Here is a 23694-nt window from a genome sequence, read left to right as displayed (position 1 = left end):
CACTTAATATATCACAGTAAATTAGCACAATATACGATAGGCCCTAGGGGCGAACCAAACCATATATTAAGAAAGTGGTATAAGAACCACAACTTGACTAGACATAAGGCCTAGAGCCTGTAGAGTCACTGGGACCCCAAGGAACAACCCAAGGTATTGACACAGGGGACACAGTTACTGGTGTGGGGGTATGATTCCAAGGTGTTTGACACCAAACACGACATCTTTCTGTGCAGCCATCCCAAAGTTAGCATTTACCGTGAGGTTATAATGCACTTAAGAGTATATGGTCAGGCTGCATCACAGACAACCCCGGAGGATAGATTCTGAAGGCTGCAGAGGGGCTCTGCTCATGCATGGGCACCCTCTCACATAAAACCAAGCACCCTGCCTTCAGGATTTATAAGGCCTGCCATAGGGGTGACTGAGAGGTTTATATGTGCAGTGATAGGGTGAGATATAGTGAACCTATATCTCAGTAAGGGGTGCATGCACCACTTTACTCAGGCTGCAGTAGCAGACCTATGGTGTCATTTTGGAAGGCTTCCCAGGGGTGGCATAATACATGCTGCAGCCCCTGGTAGGCCTCTGGGGTACCTCTGCCCTGGGTACATAGTATACCATATACTAGGGACTTATAAGGGCACCCCAGAATCCAAACTGTGGTGTACCTACGGTACATGGAATCCATTTAGAGAGGAAGCAGCTAGGCTGGGGTCCTGGTTAGCAGGGCCCCAGCGAGACTAAAGTCGAAAAGCACTGAAACATCAGCAAAAAGTGGGGGTAACAATAAGAAGCATATCCTACTCTCCTACACCCCGAAGTATATATCGATGGCTGATATGGCTACATTTGGTAAGAATCCTTTACAGAAGCCATAGAAAACTTCAGCTGTCAGTTTGCTGGGTTTCTTTCTTATGAGTCCAAATCAGCTTTTTGACTTTTATTTGTGGAGCGAAACTGATGTGAATGATTTCATGGATTAATAAAATATGCATGCAGGGTGCAACGTAAAATATGTGATTAACTATGGTGCATTTTTTCTTCTTTCCTGCGATCACTGTTTATGGTTTTAATTAACCAATAAACTATATGCTGAACTGAACTGGACTCATCCTATCCATGTGTGTATTTTCTGAAACAGGTTAGCACTGACAAAGCTTGATATTCTGGATGTTCTCGATGAGGTCAAAATTGGTGTTGCATACAAGCTAAATGGAAAGAGGATTCCACATTTTCCTGGTATGTTGCTCAGTTTTTATTAGAATTCTAAACAATTATTTACAAAATTGTGTTTTGTTTTAATAAATGAAATTGGTGAACACATATAAAACTGACAACGGATATGTGTCAAATATTCAGATACAAAGTTATCGAAATTTCATGTGACAGTTAATGTTAGAATTTTTGTATCTACTATTCTGTGCAGTACTGTATGCATTCCGTGGGGTATAGGCTAACAAGAAGACAACAAAAACAAGAGAGAATCTTTTACATCTGTCTTGTAACCTGTGACTGAAAACCTGTAGGCAAAATAAAGTTAGGAGTGATGCACTAAACAACTTAGAAATTAGTGTGGTCACCATTTTTTCAGCAGGGCTCTCCTGCCAGGACTACTAAGTGTTCCACCAGAGTGGAGATACACAAGCATTCCATTCCTGACGCATGAGGGGTGACTACTGGGTTATGAATATTTGTTACAGCAATTCTTCATAAAACTCTATTTGTGTCATCTGCTCTTGCCTGACCTTGGATGCTATTTGGGATAAGCATTAGCCACGGCCTGTTTTACTGCTTAACATATATGCAGCCCTAATGTAATTCAGATTTTTTAAAGTAAGTGGTACTTCTAAATGTGATTGTAATAAATTACTGTGTATCTACCTTTCCAGTCAAACGATTTCAATTGTTTTCTAATTAATTCTCAATGACCCATCACCAAGGTTTAAAGATTGTATGATATCACTTTTCTTGTGAATTAACTGGTGACCAAATGTAGCGTTATTCAGTCAGTTAAAGGGCTTGCTGCTGAGATGAACTTTTAACTTGAAAGTCCCATTTCGATTTCTGCCACAGGTCAGCCTTGCATCCTTCAACACTGATAAAAACAGTACCAGTAATGTGGGTAATAGTAACATTTTCCATACAAAGAACTATGAAATGACAAAACTGTGTTAGTCCTGTGCAAGGGTCCTAGTGCCTAAGTTATTTGTCGTTGTTTCCTTCAGTGTCTGTGCCCCAATATTTGTGACTAAGGGGTATATTTACAAGCCCTCAGCGCCACCGGAGTGTCACTTTGTTTGACACTCCGGATGCGCAGCGCCATTTTCCATATGTACAAGGAGGCACTGAGCCACTTGCGTAGCTTAACGGCACTTTATAAATATGACCATTTCCGCCACAGTCGTCTACGGAAAAAGGCGTGCAGTTGGTCTTGCTGTGGGCGTTCCCCCGCAACACCCATTGCTTTTTGAGGCTGCCCCGGATTTACAAGGCTGAGGCAGCACCAAAACTAACGCCATGGAATACCAGGCATTAGAATAGCACAGCAAGGAGAAATTATTAATTTCTCCTCTGCTATTGCTCTTTACATGTGTGCTGCATTCTGCAGCACTCATGGAAGGTGCAAATAACCATTATTTATTGTTTATGTGCAGGAAGGTGTCTCTTCCTACACACAAATAATTGTCCCTGCAGCGCAGGCACCCTTTCAACATGGCAACAGGGTGTCTGCACTGGTGCTAGGCAGCTTTTTTTGCACCAGCTTTAGGGGAAACACAGGGGTGCACCATATTCGTGTAAATACGGCACATCTCTGCATTTTGAAAATGTCAGAGAGCAGCGCTACCAAATATGGCGCAGTTCCATGCTCTGACATTTTCTTGTGAATATGCTCCTAAATGTTTACTCGCCAATGTACATTTCCCTGGAACGCTATCTGTATTCTAGTGCCAGAGTTCATGTGCCACTGATCGTGTCCCAGTGGCATTTTTCTAGTATGTTCTCATGCACGAGTCCTTGTAGCCCTATGTCTGAGTTCATGCACCGTTTGTCTGCGAATGTGAGTCTCAATGTCAGTGTTGCAATACCAATGCTCCAATGTTACTGTCCAATTGTCAGTTTCATTGTTACTGTCAGTGTTTGAGTGTTAACCCTGCTGTCAGACTTCATACCAGCATTGGTGTACTCATATCTACATCCAAAGGTCTGTATCGGTTCCATGACAAAGAGCAGAGTACCAAAATATCGACACACAAAAATATAGCCAAAAAATGTTGTTAGCATAAATATTATTTTGTGAGCCATGGCTCATGCCCTGCACTCAATTTGTGTAATAAATAGCAATTTAAACTCGGCACAGCTGCGTATGTGCTATATTTAACTTCACAGAGGTGAACTCTTTAACTCTGAATAGTAGATCATTCTGTGTGTGTGTGTGTGTCTAAATAGTGCAGATCTGTCATTTCGTAAAACCGGGTTTCGCGTGTGTAAATAGTGTTTCTGTTTAGCTCAAACTGCTAAATAAATAGTCTTCATGAAATATCGGCAATTTCTTTGTATTGATTTAGTAATCCTCAATGTGGGGGGCTGAGAACCGTCTTAATATAGTGGGTGTCTACCACGAGTTTGTGCATCTGAGAACCCACTTCAGGGCCCTTTGCCCCATAAACAAAAATTATGTGCATTACCTTGTGTAAGATTAGACTCCATGGACGCCTGTGAAAAGGAACATGTGGCTGAAATATGGATCAGTTGGCATATGGACTACAGCAGGTCATAAAGGCGTGTGTGAACACAGTGCGGTAATGCACCCACCATTGGAAATGGCACTTAGATCCCCCTTCATGTGGCAGGCACAAGAATTTGCCAAGTGCAGTCTGGCATTTGCAGATAATGCATTTCAGTCACTGCTGCCACATAGCAGTGTGTATGCACCCACTGGCCTTTCTTTAGAAGGTTGCTCTCAGACCCAGCAGCGGCTCCTCTGCTAAGGAGCGTCACCCCCCTCCCCCCCCCCCAAAAAAAAACGCAGGAAAGGAAAAATAAAACAACACTCGTTTTTTAGGTCTTGCCTGACCCAGCGCATGCGAGACATTTTGTGAGGGCTCCAAAAAGTGCTACCAGGCCAGCCTAGAGCCGCAGTGCATGTGCGCGGGCGCGCGCGCCGCGCTTTACCGCTATTACTATTACTCACGCTGCCGCTTTGTTGTTTGATCGCGATCACTTTCGCAGCCGCACGGCCGCTTTGATGTTCTCCGTGAGGCTTCAATAGATTGCAGCAGTTAAAACAAGCATTGGCATAGCCAATAGGTCTCGCTTTTGGGACCTTATAAGTGTTCAGTTATGCAACTGTTGCATGGCTAAACACTTATAAGGTCCCAATCCTCTCACAGTCTGGCATGAAGGGCAAATCGAGGGCACTCAGTCCAATCTTGAAGCTGCTCTCATGCACGAGAGCAGCTTCAGGATTGGCCGCAGGGAATTCTGGGAGCCTGTGCCTTCATGAATAGGTGAAGAGGAGCAGAAGAGAGTGACGGGCACGGCTGCAGGTACGTTTTTTTGTTTTTTTTGTCCCCCGTGACCTCTAGTGCCCCATACCCCCCCCCCCCCACCCCAGCTCCTCCAGCAGACCAGCCGCTCCTGCTCGGACCCCTGTTTTTGATTTGTGACATACACCACCCCCTTTGCCCTTGTGTGAGTGTTGCCAATAGGAGCAGTGATATAGAGAAAGGGATTCAGTTATTTGAATTGATATTTAGGAAAATAAGGGTGTTTCCCCACACATGAAGCCATTCTGCTTTTTCCCTCCTTGAATTCTAGTTTTGTTGGTTCATTTTGCAAGGGTGACTCTTTGGGAGATGTGATATAATATTTATTTACAGTATGTTCAGGGCTGATTTTCCAGGAGCCCTGACAGCTGAATGGCTGTGAATAATGTATTTCCATCCCCCTCCCATTTGGTGGTGCAGATGGTCATGGCTCCCCCGGTGTGCCACGCCTCTTCCTAATGGGTCTCATGGGTGGTCATAGATATTGTACCTGTAACTGTGATTGTATTTATATTGCGCTTACTACCCCTGATGAGGCGTTGAAGTGCCTTTTGGTGAGTAGCACGCTACTCCGGAACCCAAAATGGATTAGTGATGGATTAGTATAGATAAATATAAGTTGCTAATTGGAGCTGTGGACTTGTGAGTCTGTTAGTTGGATTTAATAGGATAAAGGAGGAATAGAGGAGGGAAGAATCCAGAAAGTGTTATTTGGGAGATCATAGTAGTGAAATGAGGTTTGGGATGAGTCAAAGGAGGGATAGAGAATGGAAGAGTCTACAAAGGGTTATTAGGGAGATAATAGTGGTAAAATAAGGTTTAGGATTAGTCAAAGGAGGAATAGAGGAGGGAAGAGTCCATAAAGTGTTAATTTGGGAGATCATAGTAGTAAAAGTATCGACTTTACAGCGGGGAACCAATATAATGCTATGCAGGTGTTTGTTTATACCAGGCTGTGCATGGTTGTTAGGGCGATGAACCCAGGATTCCCATATGAGCCAAAAATGCTGAAAGCATTACAAATTGTTTTAACAGTGGGGGAATCTACAGCGCTTATTACTCAGTTGTACAATGCCTCCCAAAGAGAAATAGACGTGAAAAGTTCCAATTCTTTTGCTAAATGGAATAGTCAGTTGGAGATGCCGCTGGTCTGGGAGGATTGCGTTGCATGCTGTGCACGGACAGGCTACCTCACGGCGAACTGTAATCTGAGAATAATACACTTTAAATTCCTGCATCAAATGTATTACACACCAATGAAGTTGTGGAGGTTTGGGCTACGTCAGGATGCCAGATGCGAAGATGCGGGAAAGATGGGGCAGATTTTGTACATTTAGCCTGGTCGTGTAGCTCTATTTTTGACTTCTGGACGAATGTTACACGAACGCTCACGTTGATCATAATGGAAACTGTAGAATGTTTGACCTAAATATGCCTACTAGGTCTGGTAGAAAAGCTTAAGCCATGCAACAGGCACATTGTAGCGGTCACTACATTACTGGCAAAGCGAATTGTTGCAAAGCATTGGGGTGGTAGAACGGCTCCCAAGGTGGCGCATTGGTTAAAAGAACTTCTATACTGTAAGGAACAGTTGGATCCCTATGCAGAGGAACTGCCTGAGGCCTCTAGACCCAAAAATGTCTGGGCACCTCTTACATGTTATCTGTTAGAACACCCGGATGTGGTATAAGCTCACAGCCAACGAACAGGCGTTAAAGAGTCGGATATGATGCTTATGTGTTTTCTGTTACATGATGACCAACAGCATTGGACTTGTAGGTTGATGTGTGGCACTGCATAGCACATGTTCTGTATCTTTGTTTTCTCTATATTTGCTTTTTTGTTGTCGCCTATTTACTATAATATATGACATGTATCCTAGGTGACATTGTAGCAATTGTGAGATGTGACATAAAATGTGCTGCTGTATTTTGCTTGACAACTAAAGTTAATAAAATGTGAACAAAATAAAAGTGTCCAAAACACTAATCTAAAGGTCTGGAATCTTCTAGATCAGTGGTTCCCAAACATTTCACTCCTGAGGACCCCCATTAAGTCACTACTGGAATCCGGGGACCCCCAACCAATTTGTATGATTTAAATCTCAAACATTAAAACTGTAATTCGAAGAAAAAAAACCACACACGTGTGCACATCAAACAAAGACTGACTAAAGATTTTAGATTTTTATATTAGAAATATTTGCAAAAATTGAAAAATCCTAATGGGAAGGTTGGTACTCTATCTTGCGACTAACTTTTCATTGTTTGGTTTTATTTCGCCGCCCGAGGCTCCTGCTACTGCCAGGGCTGGGCTGGAAACCTAAAGCTGCTCTGGCAAATGTTGTCAGACCAGTCCCCGTACAGTGCACAAGTGCAGCAAGTGAGCCTGACCACTACAAAGGGTGCTTTGGGGAGCTCTCCCCCAAGAAAATTTGGGGGGAAATGGTGCATTTTACAACACATTTGTCATTATATTTTAAATTGTATTAGCTTTTAAAGCATAGTAAACAATGACCTTACTATGCACCAGGATCAGGGCCGGACTGGGAACCAAAACCGGCCATGGCAAAGTGCTCGGCCGCCCCCCCACCTCCCACGGGGTGTTGTGGGTGCCGCCGAGCTCTTTGCCAGGGCCGGTTTTCGGCCGATTTTGTTACAGGGCCGATTTTGCAGCTATGCAAAAATGGCCCTGTAACCAAAACGGCCCCCAGGTGCCCAAAACCGGCCCCCACCCATGCGGTGCACCGGGGGATTGCCCGGTGCCCGCTACGGCCAGTCCGGCCCTGACCAGGATACAACAATCTTTTGTCAATCTTCAATGATTTACAATCTTCAATGATTCCCTCACTACTACCCTCCAACAGTGCCTCTCATCTCTCCATAGCCCCACTGTCACATGTATTTAATTTATTTTATAGCACCTGTCATACCACTGTAGGGTGTAATAGCACTTTAGATCACACACAAAGAGAGACCATGAATCATATGTGTGTAAATCAGTGAATAGAAAATTTGACATAAGGCAAAGGGGACTACAAGGTGTAGGATTCACATTTCATCCATACTGGTAGGTATTTTTTAAGAGTGCTTGGTCTGGAGAAGCAGAAACTCAGGATTCAAAATATAACATAGGGATTAGCATTCACTTTAATAATAAGGATTTATTTCTACCCAAACAAACCTTTTTAGCAGCATCGGGATAATGAAAGACTGGGAAAAAGCATAATTTACTAACTTGTACTGTGAAGTTTGCATGCAGCTCTTTGATGGCAGTTCATAGCTCACTGTGCTAGAATACGATTGGAACTTGTGAACTGCACAATAACAAAAGAATCTCTGTGCCAAAGGCAGGAACCCACTGAGTTATGCACAAAACAAAATACTGTTTTTTTTAAAAAATGCATTCTTTGTATCAGGCATATTAACCACCAGCGCTTCCTTAGATGTGTCAATGCTGCCACTGGACAAAACCTCCATCTCTCTACAGCAGGTACATTAATCACCGGAGTTATCTTGACACTTTTATTGCTACCCAAAAACTGCTGATTATTCAAGGAACTTTGCAGTGCTTTTAAAACTGCTACCTGGGGACCCCCTAGGAATATGTCACGGACTCCTGGGGTCCGTGGACCCCAGTTTGGGAACCACTGTTCTAGATGGTCTCTGGGATGACTGGACTACAATTCCCACAATGCACCCAGCCAAATCCTTAAAAGTCCACGGGGCGCACTCCAGGCTGGGGACTCTTGGTGGAGATGATGCAGGTGGGCTCTGGTAACCTGTAGGTTGCAGGGAGTCCACTCCTTAATCCTTCTTGAAGCAAAGCAAATCCTTAGGGCTGTAGTACCAGATTGTGCAGCAGTTGCAGCCATTCAGAGTGCAGTCCTTTGGGGGCAGATCCAGATTCCCGCAGGGCAATCAGTCTTTTCCTGGTAGTCTCAGACAGCAGATCTGAGAAGCTATGCAGCTCTCACATATTTATTCAGTGTTCTGGGGCAACAAGCATGAGGGCACCTTTGTCCATTGAGATTCTGGATGCCACCCAAAAGCATGACAACTCCCTCCAAAGTGTGGCATCTTCTTATCCCACAAAGCACTGCACTTCCAAAATATAATAGAGATGAATTCTCTCCAGAGGAGTAATAGCTGGCTAAACCAACCCACAGTGTGGCTCCTCTCCTCCTCCTGACCTCTGCAAATTCTTGTCTGAAGACTGCCACCTGGCTGTGGGTACAGGTTGTGGGGGTAGGTAGACCTGGCATTACTTTACTGTCCTCCTTTCTTTGAAGCCCATGGTTTATTACCCATCCCCCTGACTTGGTCTTTGCAGCTACAGAACTCCCACCATCAGATAACCTATTCTCTGGCAAGGCCACTTATCACTTAATTAAAGCAGCCTGGCTAAGCCTGTTAGAGCTGACCAATCAGGGGAGACTGCTAGAAGGCTGGATTTTGGCTCACAGAAAATAAGTTGTATAACTTATTTTCTGTACTAGTTATGACAAATTCAACAGTGCCACGTTGTTGAATTCATCAATACCAATCTTTTAAATCCTTGAATTACATTTACTCCTTTCCTAGCAATAGTTATACTTAAATAAAATATTGCAATCTTAGCCTTTGGAGCTAAGTCCTACAATAAGGAAATTAAATGGGCAGCTTTTAATCTTTTACACGGTCGCCTGTTTATAGTTACAAGGCACCCCACCCCTGGAACACCTAAGAGAGACCTTGGGGGTGCCTAATATGAAATAATAAGGTAGATTATGACTTTTAAGGTGCCAATACCACCAAAGTCGAATTTTCTTACAATTGCTTTTTAAAGACAGTCTACAAAGCAAGGCTGCCTTTAAAATGGCAGCAGGCATACAGCAGTACACACATACGAGTACAGGCAATCTGCTAGGCCTCTAAACTTACATGCCCTATTATAAACCAAGGACTTATCATACCAAGTACCATATACTTTTAACACAGAGCACAGATGCTGGGTCTGGTTGGCAGAGCCTCAGAGTTAGAAAACCAGCATCTAGTGGTAAAAATGGGGGCAAAAAGTGGGGGACACTGCAAACAGGTCCGGATTTCTCACAAATGTCTTTAGGGCTTTCCAGTTTAAAAAGTATTTGTGTGTCATCTCCGTAGTTATAGAATGTGATTTGAAATCCATTGATCATTGTTGGTAAGGACTTCATGTGGATGTTGAAAAGCATGGGAGAGATGATAGAGTCGTCAGGGACCCATGCTTTTGTGAAGTACGGTTTGGATGAGACAGGGGGAGTTTGGGTGACATTTGTTTGGTTTTGAAGGTAGGATGTGATCTAGCCGAGAGCAGTCCCTTCTATGCCAGCGTTAGAGTCTTTGGATTTGAGTGTCATGATCAGCTGTGTCAAAGGCAGCTGAAAGGTCCAAGAAAAGTAGTGCAGTGACCCCATTCCGGTCTACTGTAATTTTAAGGTCATCCCAGATGGCGATGAGGGCAGATTCTGTGCCTCTTCCTGGATGGAATCCTGTTTGAAAGTCAGAAAGTAAGGAGTTATTGTCTGTGAATTGTGACATCTGGGTGAATTCTGCTCTTTCTATCAGTTTTCCCAGAAAAGTCCATTTGTAATCGGTCTGTAGTGTTTTGGGTCATGTGGGTCCAGGTTGGTTTTCTTTAATAATGGGCATATGTATGCCTTTTTTTTTTAAGTCTTCTGCAAAGATTCCTGCAGTCAAAGAATTATTGATGATTGTTCCAACTGGTTTGGCAGCAGATGTAGTTAAAATAATGTTTTTGAAGATTTGAGGTGGACTAGGGTCACAAAGCAGCTGGCTGCCCTGCTTTTTTGACAAGATCCATCAAGTCAGTTTCTTATAGCTGTTTGAAGTAATGTAGAGGCTGTGTTCGCCTACCTTTGGGAGAGATTGTTGAAAATGGGTTGGTGCTGTTGCTTTTCCTTAGCTTTAAATAGGACTCCAACATGCCTGCTTTGGTTATATAGTGATGTGCCAGTTTGTCAGTAAATTCTTGAGAAAATGGATGAGTTCCTTCTGTGCATTTAGGTTAACCAAATTCAATGAGAATGTTGTAGAATTATTTATTTGCACATTTAGCATTTTGAATTTGGTTTGAATACTACCATTTTTAGCTTTTTTTGATTGTTGACTTTTATATACTGTTAAGTTTGTGTAGATAGATATTGTCTTGATTATTATTTTTTTTAGCCTGGTGTGTTGCAGTTTTTCAATTTGTTGTTTTATCTTTATTAGTTCTGCATTCATCCAAGGTGGTCATTTTCTTTTGTCATGTGTTGTTGTTCTTAGTGGTATTAGGATATAAAAAGCTTCCTGGAGCCACTCATTACTTTTTTTAACTGAATTATTTTTGTCAAGATCTGGGTTGGATGTTAGTTGTGTTTCAAAGTATTGAAAAATTGAGTTTGTTACACAGTCAATATGTGGTTGCATGTAAGGTGGCCTTAAGTGTGGTGATTTGCCGTGTTTTGGGTAGGGAAGCCACCAAATGGTGGTCTTGTAACATGACTGGAGTAATCCTTTGAAAGGCAACTAGTTCTAGATTAGCAAAAATGACATCTAGGATGCACCCAGCAAAGTGTATGGGTTTGTGAGTGATATGTTGTAGGTTCAGTGTGTTTAGGTCAGTGATGATAGTTCTTGAATGAGGTATATTGGGTTTGTCAAACCATATGTTTAGGTCAGCAAGGATGAATAGGTTGGGGTGTAGTGTTGCAAGGTTTGAAACTGTGTCTAGAAATGTGTCTGGGAATATTGCATTGCTAGGTGGCGGTCTGTAAAGAAGGAGGAAGTTACAGGAGGAAGTTGGTGTATGGTTGCATCTGGTGATGAGGGACTCACAACCTTGTATGGCAATGTCATCAGTTTTAGTGAGATTTATTGTTTCCTTAAATATAACAGCTAGTCTACCTCCTCTTTTGCCTATGTGATTGTTTTGACAGTTTGGGATGTGAAGTTGTGAAATGTTTTTTATTTCATTTGCATCTGTTTAGGGTGGAAGGTGTATGGGTTGGGGGTGGTGGTGGAGCATGTGGGTCATGTTTACTGCTCTAAATTGTGCAATTGTGTTATATGGAGCAAGACAGTGTACAGTCCCACATAATGGCTTGCTAATATACATCAAACAGACAAAAGATGAGGAGAGAAATGCTTGCAATAAGTGTAACCACTGGCATTCACTTGGGGTAGCATTTCAACCCATTGTTATTTTTGCCCACAATCCCACCTCAATTTGGCCCAGCCATATGCAAATCAGTCTTGATCCTGCTCCAATGGAACAAGCTAGCAGCCCAGCTCCTCACTGAACTAGAACACAATCTACCCAAGAAGGATGGGTTGGAATGCTACCCCTATCGATTGCCAGTGGTTAGGCAAATTGATCATTGAAGGACTTCTCAGCCCTGACTCTTTGTGGCTGGGGATTTCAAGGATTGTCATAGATCCTCCATGCAGTGTGCAGCCACATGCAGCTGAGCAAATAAGAGATGAAGCAATGCCGTTAGGTTCCCCAAAGATGTCCAGTCATGTTTGACAAATCAATGACTTTTATTGGTAAGTCATGTTACACTAAGAATGCTGATGTTTATTCCATTACTCAATGAATAGTCGGGTGGCTTGCAGTCATTGTAAGGGGAGAGGGAATGGTGAAGAATGTTTTTATTGAAAGGGAGACTCTGAGTTCAGACATTTTAAATGTCTTTTTTTCAACCATTGTGCCACCTTATCCCAGCCTCTCCTTCAATTGACCTTTTCCTGATATGCTAGTGGGGAAATTAACTGTAGATTTCTGGATTGTTTGCCAATAGTTCACTTGTAACAATGGGGCATCCATCGTCCTCTGCTTCTTTGTAGCAAGTAGCAGTTGATGATAACTGTCACCAAGAAAATGTATTTTGGAGAATTCCATTCAGGAGGCACAATTTACAATGTAAAATGCATTGACTCAAAAGAGAACTTTCCTGATGTAACCTTCCTTCCTAAGATTGTTGTACCTGCACTTCTTAATTTATTCCCAGATAGACAGGTGTCTTTGGGAATCTGATGTGCAGGTGCTTTAACCCCTCAAGCAAGAAGTTATTATTCTCTAATGCAGCCTAATCTTTAGATATCAGTATCAATGAGAACCCCAAATGCCTGTGCCTGCATCAGCACGAAAAACTGAATTCGCAAACACATTCTCCAATGTATTCCTTACAAATCTGCATGCTCCTCACTGGAATCTATCACAGATGAGGCGTTCATTGATCCTTCATCCTAGCAGTAAATTTTAATGATGATATTCTCATGAAAGAGCTCATAGCTTGCAATAAAACTAAGACATATGGAACCCTGTCAATGCAATTACCTCAACAGCTCTGTGTATTTAGCTTCGAAAATGGTACTCAAAGTCAGCAGTCTATGCGTTTAAAAGAGAATCTCCAATATGTTAGCTGGAGAGAATGCACAGTATAGGTATTAAATCTTTAAGTGCAGACGACTAAACATTCTGCAAACAAAACAAACAAGACTCTGTATAAGTAAAAAATACTGGACATTACAGAACAGTGAGAACTTCAAAGTATGTGCAGATTCCCCAAAAATAAGGTGAATAATCAAAATGGTGATAAAATGGACTCAGGTTTGACATAATGTTCACTAAATGTAAAAACCTATCTGAGCCTCAGATCGCTTGCCTTTTATACCCAATCCTAGTATCAGATTTTAAACCTCACGTCTCTAACAGAATAAGAAAATAAGACAACTCTTATCCGTACTATTAAATATATTGACTGAGTCACGCATAGTTTATTCTTCTTCTTGGTGGTACTTTTTATTTTGTTTATTCTCGAAAATATTGCCTTAGCGGTCGTTTGGGTACATTTGATAAAACTCAGCCGCACAGCAGAAAAAGAAGTACTCCTCATAGTGAATCGAATTCATTTCAAGGCATTATTGTATCCCCTCCAAGCAGACATTCTTTCCTAAAACAGACATAAGTCCTGTGTGGACAAAAATTGCATGAAGAAAAATTGCATGAATTTATAAAGAAAAATATATAGTTCTGGACATAACCAGTGCAGAACTGTTAAATGTTAAAATACAATGAATTAAAAATGAACTTGTTTATTAACTTATAACCAAATGAATATCATAACATACATACTAATATCTCTGCCTTAAGGCTTCTCTATGCTCCTTACAGTGTGCTGGCATACATTGGAAAAAAGCGTATCACCTCTCTTTACAGAGGCCAATTATATGACAATCCATAAATGCAATATTTCAAAATTAAAAATGGAATCCCTCTGTACTAGTTTTTTCAGTTATGAAACTTAGTAGTGTGGTATGTTTTCTCAAAGAAACATTATTAATTAACTTGATTTACAGAGTAAAAACTGCCTATTCCCATGCTAGATAGAAAACTCATTCAAACCCATTCATTCAAATAATTTTGAACAAAACTTGTCAGACTTTTTCCTGATATTTTATCTGTATGGATAAGCTAGCAATATCAATGTTGATAGTCTCTAAATACACATGGCACAGGGTACTCATTTGACAATGGAAAGATGACTCCCAAGCGTCCTTATCTCTCACAGTAACTTAGTCAAGCAGCCGAGGACTAGATGACAGGAGACGGTGTGAAGTTGGAGTTAAGGCACAGAACACTAATGGGCATATTTTGAAAATAGTGGCGCAGGGCAGCGCAGCAAGTCACCTTGTTGCGCTGCCCTGCGTTACTCACAAAGGGAAGGAATCTGCTGTATTTATCCAATATAGCGCATTACTGCCCTTTCCTCTGGTTCTGGCACCATTTTGGCAGCCTAGCGCCAATGCACGAACCCTTGCATTATGGTACAAGGGCGCCTTCGTTGCATGCAGGATTATTTTTGGCAGGAAGGGGCATGAGAGGGTATTTCCTCTTTCTACTTTCTTTCATAGAAAAGGTAAAAACTAGGAGAAATAAAGATATTTCTCCTTGTTAAGCCTCACCTGTGGAGGTATAAGATTTGGACACACTGCCAGCTTTACAAGTCCTTGTAAATCTGGAAATGCGTCAAAATCCATTGAAGTTGTGTGGAAATACCCACCGCTACTCCCATGGAATGCCTCCCTTGCACGGAATAAAGCAACGCTGTGTTGCCTTACTCCATATTTACGGAGGCATTCAAAGCCACAGAATGTGGCTTTGCGTGGCTTCATAAATCTGACTTAGACGCTTGCGTCATGAAAGTACCACTATGTGCGGTGCAAAAGGGACTCAAGCCCCTCTTAAATCTGCCCCTACATTTACTCCATTTACGTAAAAAATGTGAATGTATCTCAAGATTTCTTATTTTCTTATAAAGTCATGCTACATCAAAATATATAGACATATCTACCGTAAAAGCAGTATTCACAAAAAGCAAAATGCACATCTTGAATAACAGAGCAAAGTATCACAAGCAAAAGCGCTTAGAACAGTGAGCACCCTAGATTCACAAAATATATACTGTTTGTGATCACTGAATGTTCATGAAAGCTGTAATGCTCTTATTGCAAAGAGAACACAGTGGATTGTGATCCTACCACGAAACGGCAAACAGTGGAAATCTTCACTAAACAATCAATACAGTAAGTGCAGCTTGCAAGGTGCAACCAGCAAGATTGTAACGCAGTGGAATCCAGAATTAATCTACCCAGGAAATTGGCATACCCCTGTTATCGGTTAAAGGATTCCAGTCTCTTAAATTGCAGGTATCTCTTTACCTGGCAGTCCTAGCCACTCCAAGTCAACAACTGCATATTCAGGTGAACCATGGTAGGTTTTTATGGGGGACAGGCATCTGTCAGACCCACGGAGAGAATCAGTATGTGAATTACACAGACACATAAGAGGACCATACAGGCCATCTTTGAGCTATCTAGTTAGCACAGGACAACAAGCTGCTAGACTTCTCTCTGACAGGGCAGGGTCACGAGATCCTAAGGGTAACTTGGGGCACTTCTTTTGGTGCCCAGCCCACTTAAGCTAGAGATAGCCCTGTATTCACAGCACATTGATTGTGCTCGCCATTCAAAATCACCACTCATTCCTCTACACTTTTAGATGGTTGGATCTTGGGCTCCTTAGAGCTCTGCGTCTTTGTCTCTTGACTTCTTTGCCTGGATGGCTGCTTTCAAGCAGACAAGACCAGCACCAGGACATCATCTTTGGTCCCAGCCTTGAGGAACGTGGAAGTATGTCGCTTCAAATCCAGTGTATATGTGTCAATGTAGGTTTTTAATTATGTAGGGTGAGGCACCAGCCGTTGCCAGTCTGGCATCAGCCCAATGCCAATCAGTGCCAGTCGATTAACTGCATGACCTCAGACAGTTACAACTTACAAATGCCTCCTCTTATTGGAGCCATAGACATAACCAGCACTGATTATTGCCACTTGATTTGTGTTTTTAAATTACTCACCACCAACAAATAGCTTCCAGGGCACTGACTCGCCCCCTGATCAGACCGGGCAGCGGACCTTAGCGCTGACTCGTAGCCTGACTGGAATTCTACTCCCAAACGCCATTCCGGCGAGGACATTGGCCACGCCCCTTTCAGACCACGCCCCTCGGCACGGTTTAAAAGCGCTGTAAACAAGCGCCAGCATCAGATACACCCTACCTCCTGAGGCGGAAAGCCGGGAGCGCGAACTTTGCTCTTTTAAAATATATTTTGTGAAACTGATTATTGCCACTTGATTTGTGTTTTTAAATTACTCACCACCAACAAATAGCTTCCAGGGCACTGACTCGCCCCCTGATCAGACCGGGCAGCGGACCTTAGCGCTGACTCGTAGCCTGACTGGAATACTGCTCCCAAACGCCGTTCCGGCGAGGACATTGGCCACGCCCCTTTCAGACCACGCCCCTCGGCACGGTTTAAAAGGGCTGTAAACAAGCGCCAGCATCAGATACACCCTACCTCTTGAGGCGGAAAGCCGGGAGCGCGAACTTTGCTCTTTTAAAATATATTTTGTGAAACTGATAATTACCACTTGATTTGTGTTTTTAAATTACTCACCACCAACAAATAGCTTCCAGGGCACTGACTCGCCCCCTGATCAGACCGGGCAGCGGACCTTAGCGCTGACTCGTAGCCTGACAGGAATTCTACTCCCAAACGCCATTCCGGCGAGGACATTGGCCACGCCCCTTTTAGACCACGCCCCCTTGCCTATATCATGTGCTGCTACCGGAAGCGCAGCGGACGAGCGCAGCGGGAGCGCCGTTTGCGCGCCAAAGGCGCGCTTAAGGCAAGCCCGTCTGCGTCCGTCCGCGCCAGACCGTGCCACGGCCCCCTGACTCACCACCCCCGGCTCCCCTGAGGTACCCTAGGGAAACCCTACTTATACTCAGGAACCCCCCCCGCCCCTTCCTGCCGTAATAGTATCTCTCTTCCTGATGGCCACACAGGCTGCACAAGCTGTCCTTACAAATTGATCTCACAGCCCCCCCCGAAGCTACGCTGTCTTAATATGGCTCTGCTTAATTGCAGATCTCTCCCGAAACACCAAGTTGAAATACATATGCTGCTCCAGGAGTCTGAGATCGATATTCTCTTTCTTACTGAAACATGGATTAATTCAAACTCGGACCCAGATATTATTCAAACACTCCCCTTGGGTTACCTCATCAAACACATGGACAGGCCCTCCGGAATGGGAGGGGGGATCGCAATTATCTACCGCGATCAACTATCCTGCCATCTTAAGGACTGCCCAATTCTTGACTGTGAAAATGCCCAGTTCTCTATCCATCTGCCACCTTCTACTACCCTCTCGGGGATACTTGTTTACCGTCCACCAGGTCAACAGCGACTTTTCTGCAACTCTCTCGTGGAATCCATCTCTGCCCTTGCGTGTCTAACCCCTAATTTTACGGTCTTAGGGGACTTAAATCTCCACTTTGATGATCCCACAAACAATACCGCTACGGATCTCAAAGACGACTTGGCCTCCCTTAATCTACATCTAAAAAATTCCAAGCCCACGCATGAGAAAGGCCACCTGCTAGACCCGATATTCACGAACCTCGCGAGACTAACTGTGAACACCCCTATACCCATCCCCTGGTCAGACCATTTTTTAATTTCCTTTAAACTCCAACTCTCGGTGGAAACCCCGGAGAAACCCCTTCCCCAAGCTCCATGTCATCCTTGGCATAAACTGGACCCTACCTTATGGGCCCAAGTACTGGCCGCCACTGAACCAGTGATGGACCCAGATCCCTCCAGAGCAGATATCCAATTACATGGCTGGATCAATCAATCCCTCAACACCATCTTGCCCGTTAAAAACCTGCCCAGTAAGAAGAGGACCTTCAAATCTCCTTGGTTCACCCATGAGCTACGCCTTCTCAGAAAAAAGTGCAAAAAACTCGAGCGCCTTTGGAGAAAGGACTGGACGACTGATAGTAAAGCTGATTATAGGTCCGCCATAAAACAGTACAAAACCTGTATAAAAAACACACAGGCAATCTTCTTCGAGGGGAAAATACAGACCGCAGCCAACTCCGCCAAAGAAACCTACCGTATCGTACGTCTCCTCACCAAAACTCCCGACCCCCCACCCATACCAGACCCATTAGGCACTAGATGCAACCAGCTAGCTGAGTTCTTTGCAACAAAAATCAATAAAATCCTGAACTCCCTCCCTCTATCCTCCACGCCTCAACTCCCTGATACTTCCCCCCCAGGTCCAGAGGTCCCTTGCCTCCAGGCATTCACCCAGGTCACCACGGAACACTTCCTCTCAACTATACAATCCGTAAAGAGCGGGTCACCTTTAGACCCTGCCCCGATGAGCAAACTCAAGCTGGTCGCCACTACTGTAGCCTCGCCCCTCTCCCACTTGATCAATACTTCTCTCGCATCAGGCATTGTTCCAGTTAACTGGAAAAAAGCTACAGTCAGGGCACTCCTTAAAAAACCTCATCTTGACCCATCTGACCTCTCTAATTTCAGACCGATCTCTCTCCTCCCGGCCATCAGCAAAGTGGCCGAGCGAATTGTCAACCAGCAACTATCCTTGTTCCTGGAAACTAATAATCTCCTACGCCATTCCCAAACGGGGTTTAGACCAGGGCAGGGAACAGATACTGCACTACTAGCCGTGGTCGAGGAGGCAAGAACCATCATAGACGCAGGAGGATCAGTGGCAGTGATCCTCCTCGATCTAAGCGCCGCCTTCGACACAGTGGATCATGACATACTGATCCACCGGCTCAAACTGATAGGAGTGTCTGGGACCGCCCTCTCCTGGATCAAATCCTTCTTGGATAGTAGAACCTACCAGGTGTCCGATGGTTCAGTCACGTCCAGAGCCATCCCGCTTCAGTGTGGGGTTCCCCAGGGATCCTCCCTTAGCCCCACACGTTTTAATGTATATATGTCCCCTTTAGAGGACATTACCGCCCCATTCGACATAAAAACTGTCATGTACGCTGATGACACCCAACTGGTGGTATCCATTAATCAGTCAAGTAAAAGCCTGGACAACCTGGCAGCATGCTTAGAAAGCATCTACCACTGGATGTGCGAATCACGCCTAAAATTAAATGGAGAAAAATCTGAGATCCTCCTTCTGGGAAATCCACACAAACGCCCCCAAGCCCTCTCTTGGCCTCCCTGTATGGGCTCACCCCCCACCCCTAAACCTGAAGTCAAGAGTCTGGGCATTTGCTTGGACCAAGAGCTCAATTTTAAAGCACAGGCGAGAAAAGCGACAGGCATCTGCTTCGGCCTAATCCAAACAGCGCGGAAGATCCTCCATCTCATCCCCTTCCAATCCAGGAAACTGCTCATGCAAGGGCTGGTGAATTCCAGACTGGATTTTGGTAATGCCCTCTATCTAGGAGCCCCTTCGTCGGTCATCAGCAGACTGCAATGCGCTCAAAACGCAGCTGCAAGAATGTTAACCGGGACTAAACCGAGATGCTCGGCCAAGCCTGCCCTCAAAAGTCTGCATTGGCTCCCGATCAGGGAAAGGATCTCTTTTAAGACCCTGTGTATCACCCACAAAATTTTACAAGGTAGAGGTCCTCCAATCCTGAGATCCCTCGTCAAACCCCATCTGTCTAATAGACAACTTAGATCAGACGCCCTCTCTCTGGTAGAAGTCCCCAGAATAAAAAAGGCCCATTCAGGGGGGCGGCTGTTCTCCTACCACGCCTCTAAACTGTGGAACTCTCTACCACTCCCCTTGAGAAGAGAATACAATCTGCTTGCCTTTCGTAGGCAGCTTAAACTTGGCTCTTCCCATTATAAGCCCCCTCCTGTCCTTTCCACTTGGAGTAATAGGTTGTATTAGCGCTGGGACGCCTATGGGTAGCTACGCGCTTTAGAAATCCACATTCAAATTCAAATTCAGCAGACAAAGCAAGAAAAAATAAGTTTCCATGTGGCTATTCTTGTGTTTCACCATGGACAGAAGCCACCTTTAATCTTGCACTGAACATTTTGTATCAAAAAGATGTTCAGAGTTATGTAAAGGTACCCTTGTAACGGGAGTACCAAAGTTGATTGTTCAACTCACTTGGGTATTTACGATCATTATTTCAGAAACAATGTGTTGTATGGTGTCCTTTTACTATTATTATTAGTATTAGAATTCTTGTATGTCAGCACTCTGATGTAAGTGCATTCTGTGTTACCTAGATACTTAGAGGAATGTTAGGATTCACTTCGTGTTCTGAGTTGACCGGTGCTGGAGGGTCTCTGTCATCCGCACTGGTGGGTTTACTTATTCCTGAATTGAGAATAAATCATCTCTTCACTACTTCGTGTGAGACCCGTCTTTACATTGGCGACGACTGGGATAACCCACCGTGAAGGAAGGACCCGAGTATCTCTCTGCACTACGATTTTTTTTTATTCTCTTACAAGTTTTTAAAAGAGATAAAGAAAATTGCACGAAGGCATTGATACGGAAGCAGCTGAAAATTAATTGAAGGCATTGAAACGGAAGCAGCCTAAAATTGAAGAACTGAAGTCTTCATGGTCGTGAAATACTTCAAACGGTAAAGTTTACCTTGGATTGATGTGAATGACGGTTGAAGACGGGAGTTTCTTCTGCTCGAGCTTCCATTGTTCCGGCGATTACGTGCGTCTGCTGCTCACGCTTATAAAACAAGAACCACTGCCTCTTGAAAGCACGTTCGTGGTGTGACGTTCGTGGCGGCCATTTTAAGTTGGGCAGATTTCTTTTCATTCAGAATTCAAGCACCAGTTTCTTCGTTACATGACATCGTTTGATGATAAGAAACGGATTGTCATGCTGTGAAAAGGATTGGCTGGTACTGTCCAAGTAATTTTTGTTTACTTTTCTTCACTAATTTTGAATTTTGAGAACTTTTGGATAATACTGTTTTCATGTGTTTTTTTTTCTTGTTTCACATGACATGTATTATTCACTGCATCGTCTACTAAGATGAATATTGGCATCATATTCTTATTTTGGCGATTGGGATTGTTTTCTTGTTGAGTATACATCTCGTTTTTTTTTCTTCAGTTTTGAAGTTCATTTCTACTAGGATTTTTCTTTTACTGCTTATTGCAATTTTACCTGACTTTCTTCTACTATGGCATCTTCCCAAATATGCAATCAACCAGCAATTTTTTTAAGTACACCAGGAAATCCCACTTTAACGTGGAAAAAATGGTATAAAACTTTTGAAAATTATATAGTTGCTATTGATGGAAAGAAATTTCCTGCTGAAAGAAAACATGCGCTGCTTTTTACTTATTTAGGGTCAGCTGCTATTGAGATTTTTGAAAATTTATCACCTATTGCAGCACCTGCTGGAGCTGGCGATTCTTGGGACATTTTTAAAGAAGCTGTTGCTAGATTGGAAAAACAGTTTATTGAAGAACCTAGTATTTTAATTGAACGTCATGCTTTCAACAAGAGAAAACAATTTGCTGACGAAACGGTGGAACAATATGTTGCGGCGTTAAGGGTTCTTGCTGCAAATTGTGATTTTGGGGCAAGCGTAGATATTTGCATAAGGGACCAGTTTGTATTTAATTGTGAATCTAAAAAAATACAAGAGAGGTTGTTAGCCTTTCGTAATCCTACGCTAAATGAAGTTATCGATATTGCCAAAGGCATTGAAAGGTCCATACGTTCATCTAAAGTTTTATCTTCTAAAGAGAGTCCAGTTACTCCTGTATGTGCTGTTCAAGTCACTAAAAAAATATTTAAACCTAACATGGTGTCAAAGACTAGCAAACCGTCTTGTTTTAGATGTGGATCCAGGTTTCATCTTGCTAATAGTTTGGAATGTCCTGCCATTAAAAGAAGGTGTACTAAATGTAATAAGGTTGGTCATTTCCAAACTGTTTGCAAGAATGTAAGGAGTGGTTCCACTACTATAAACAATGGTTTAACAGTGAATTCTGTGAATGATGTGACCAATGAGTTAGAGAATATGATTATTACATTGTATGATTCTTCCTTTGATGTTAATATGATTAATGTTGGGTTTAAAGCACCTTTAGGAGAAGTTTTAATTGGAGATGTTGTTTTAGAAGTAATGGCTGACTCTGGCTCTTCAATCACTGTGCTTTCTGATGCTACATTTGAAAAAAAGTGGACAGGTATACAACTTTGTGTCACGGATGTCAACCCTAAAGCATTTGGTAATTTTGATATTGAAATGTTGGGTTATTTTGAGGAAAAATTGAATTTTCAGGGACGATGTATTTTCACAAAGATTTATGTTGCAGTTAATGGCAAGAATATTGTCGGGTGGTATGATCTGGGCAAACTAGGAATAATGCTTTGTCCAGGTACGGATACTCCTATTAGATTACGTGACATTTCTGTTAACCAGATTGCAACACAAGATTCTAATACTGACTTTATTCTATCAAAATTCAACACTGTTTTTGCTGATAAAGTTGGTCGCGTGAATGGTTTTATGCATCACATTAAGTTAAAGAGAGATGCTAGGCCGGTGCAACACAAAGTACGCATGGTACCCTTGGGTGTTCGTCAAAAGCTCAAAGAGCATTTAGATAATCTGTGTTCTGAGGGCATAATAGAGTCCACTGATAGTTCAGAATGGATTTCGGCTATTGTAATTGCATTAAAAAAAAATGGAGACTTGAGGTTATGCATTGACTTGAGATCACTGAATAAGAATATAATTATTGACAGTCATCCGCTTCCTAGGATTCAGGAATTGCTCATGGCTGTCAATGGAGCTAAATTTTTTTCCATCATTGATCTCAAGTCTGCATATCATCAAGTAATGTTGGACGAGGAATCTAAAGACTTGACTGCTTTTGTAACTCCTTTTGGAGTCTATAGGTTTTTACGAATGCCATTCGGTTTAGCTTCCGCCGCTAGCGTTTTTCAAAAGCTGGTGGATGTATTGTTTCAAGATGTGGTTGGGGTACTAGCATTTCAGGATGACATACTCATCTTTGCCAAGTCACATGAAGAACATGATTCCATTCTTGGCAAAGTACTTACCAAACTGGCACAAAGAGGCATGACGGTTAGCAAGGAAAAATGCAAATTTTTTGTGAAGGAAATTGATTATTTAGGACACAAGATTTCAGGAGAGGGCATTGCTCCTAAACTTGATCTGATTAGTGCTCTTAACAATGCTATTAAGCCGTATGACAAGGATTCTTTGAGGTCTTTTTTGGGACTTGGAGAGTATTATGCTAAGTTTGTACAGGGCTATGCTTTGGTTGTTGAACCTTTGAGACTTTTGCTTAGGAAAGGGTTATCTTTTGTCTGGTCTGATGAGCATGACAAAGCTTTTGTTAGAGTTAAAGAGCTCATTTCTAGGGCTCCTACGTTGAAGACATTTGATCCTAATGGGGAATCTGTGGTAACTGTGGATGCCAGTTCTATTGGCTTAGGGGCTGTTTTCACTCAGTTTGTAAATGGGAAAGAAAGAACTATTTCTTTCATTTCAAGAGCTTTAAAAGGTTCTGAGGTACATTACAGTACAATTGAAAGAGAGGCGCTTGCATGTGTGTGGGCTGTAGAAAAGTTCAAGAATTTTTTATGGGGACAGTCTTTTAAGTTAATCACGGATCATAAACCCTTGGTGTTTATGATGGATGGTGTACGCTCAGGTAATGCTTCTTCTAGGCTCATAAGACTTAT

At 42.9% G+C, this 23694-nt stretch overlaps 1 protein-coding gene across 1 annotated transcript in view; it reads left to right on the top strand.

Moving 5' to 3' along the window:
* ADSS1 (adenylosuccinate synthase 1) overlaps nucleotides 1–23694 on the top strand; it is a 334095-nt gene that overhangs the window by 287204 nt on the left and 23197 nt on the right. The window contains exon 11 of the mRNA XM_085626248.1: nucleotides 1145–1242. Coding sequence (XP_085482374.1) covers nucleotides 1145–1242 — 98 coding nt within the window. The remainder of the gene's footprint in view (nucleotides 1–1144; nucleotides 1243–23694) is intronic.

This window comes from Triturus cristatus, chromosome 9, assembly GCF_964204655.1.
Source record: "Triturus cristatus chromosome 9, aTriCri1.1, whole genome shotgun sequence".
NCBI lineage: Eukaryota > Metazoa > Chordata > Amphibia > Caudata > Salamandridae > Triturus > Triturus cristatus.
The sequence above is the reverse complement of the archived record's forward strand: the minus strand, read 5'-3'. Positions and strand labels throughout refer to the sequence as shown.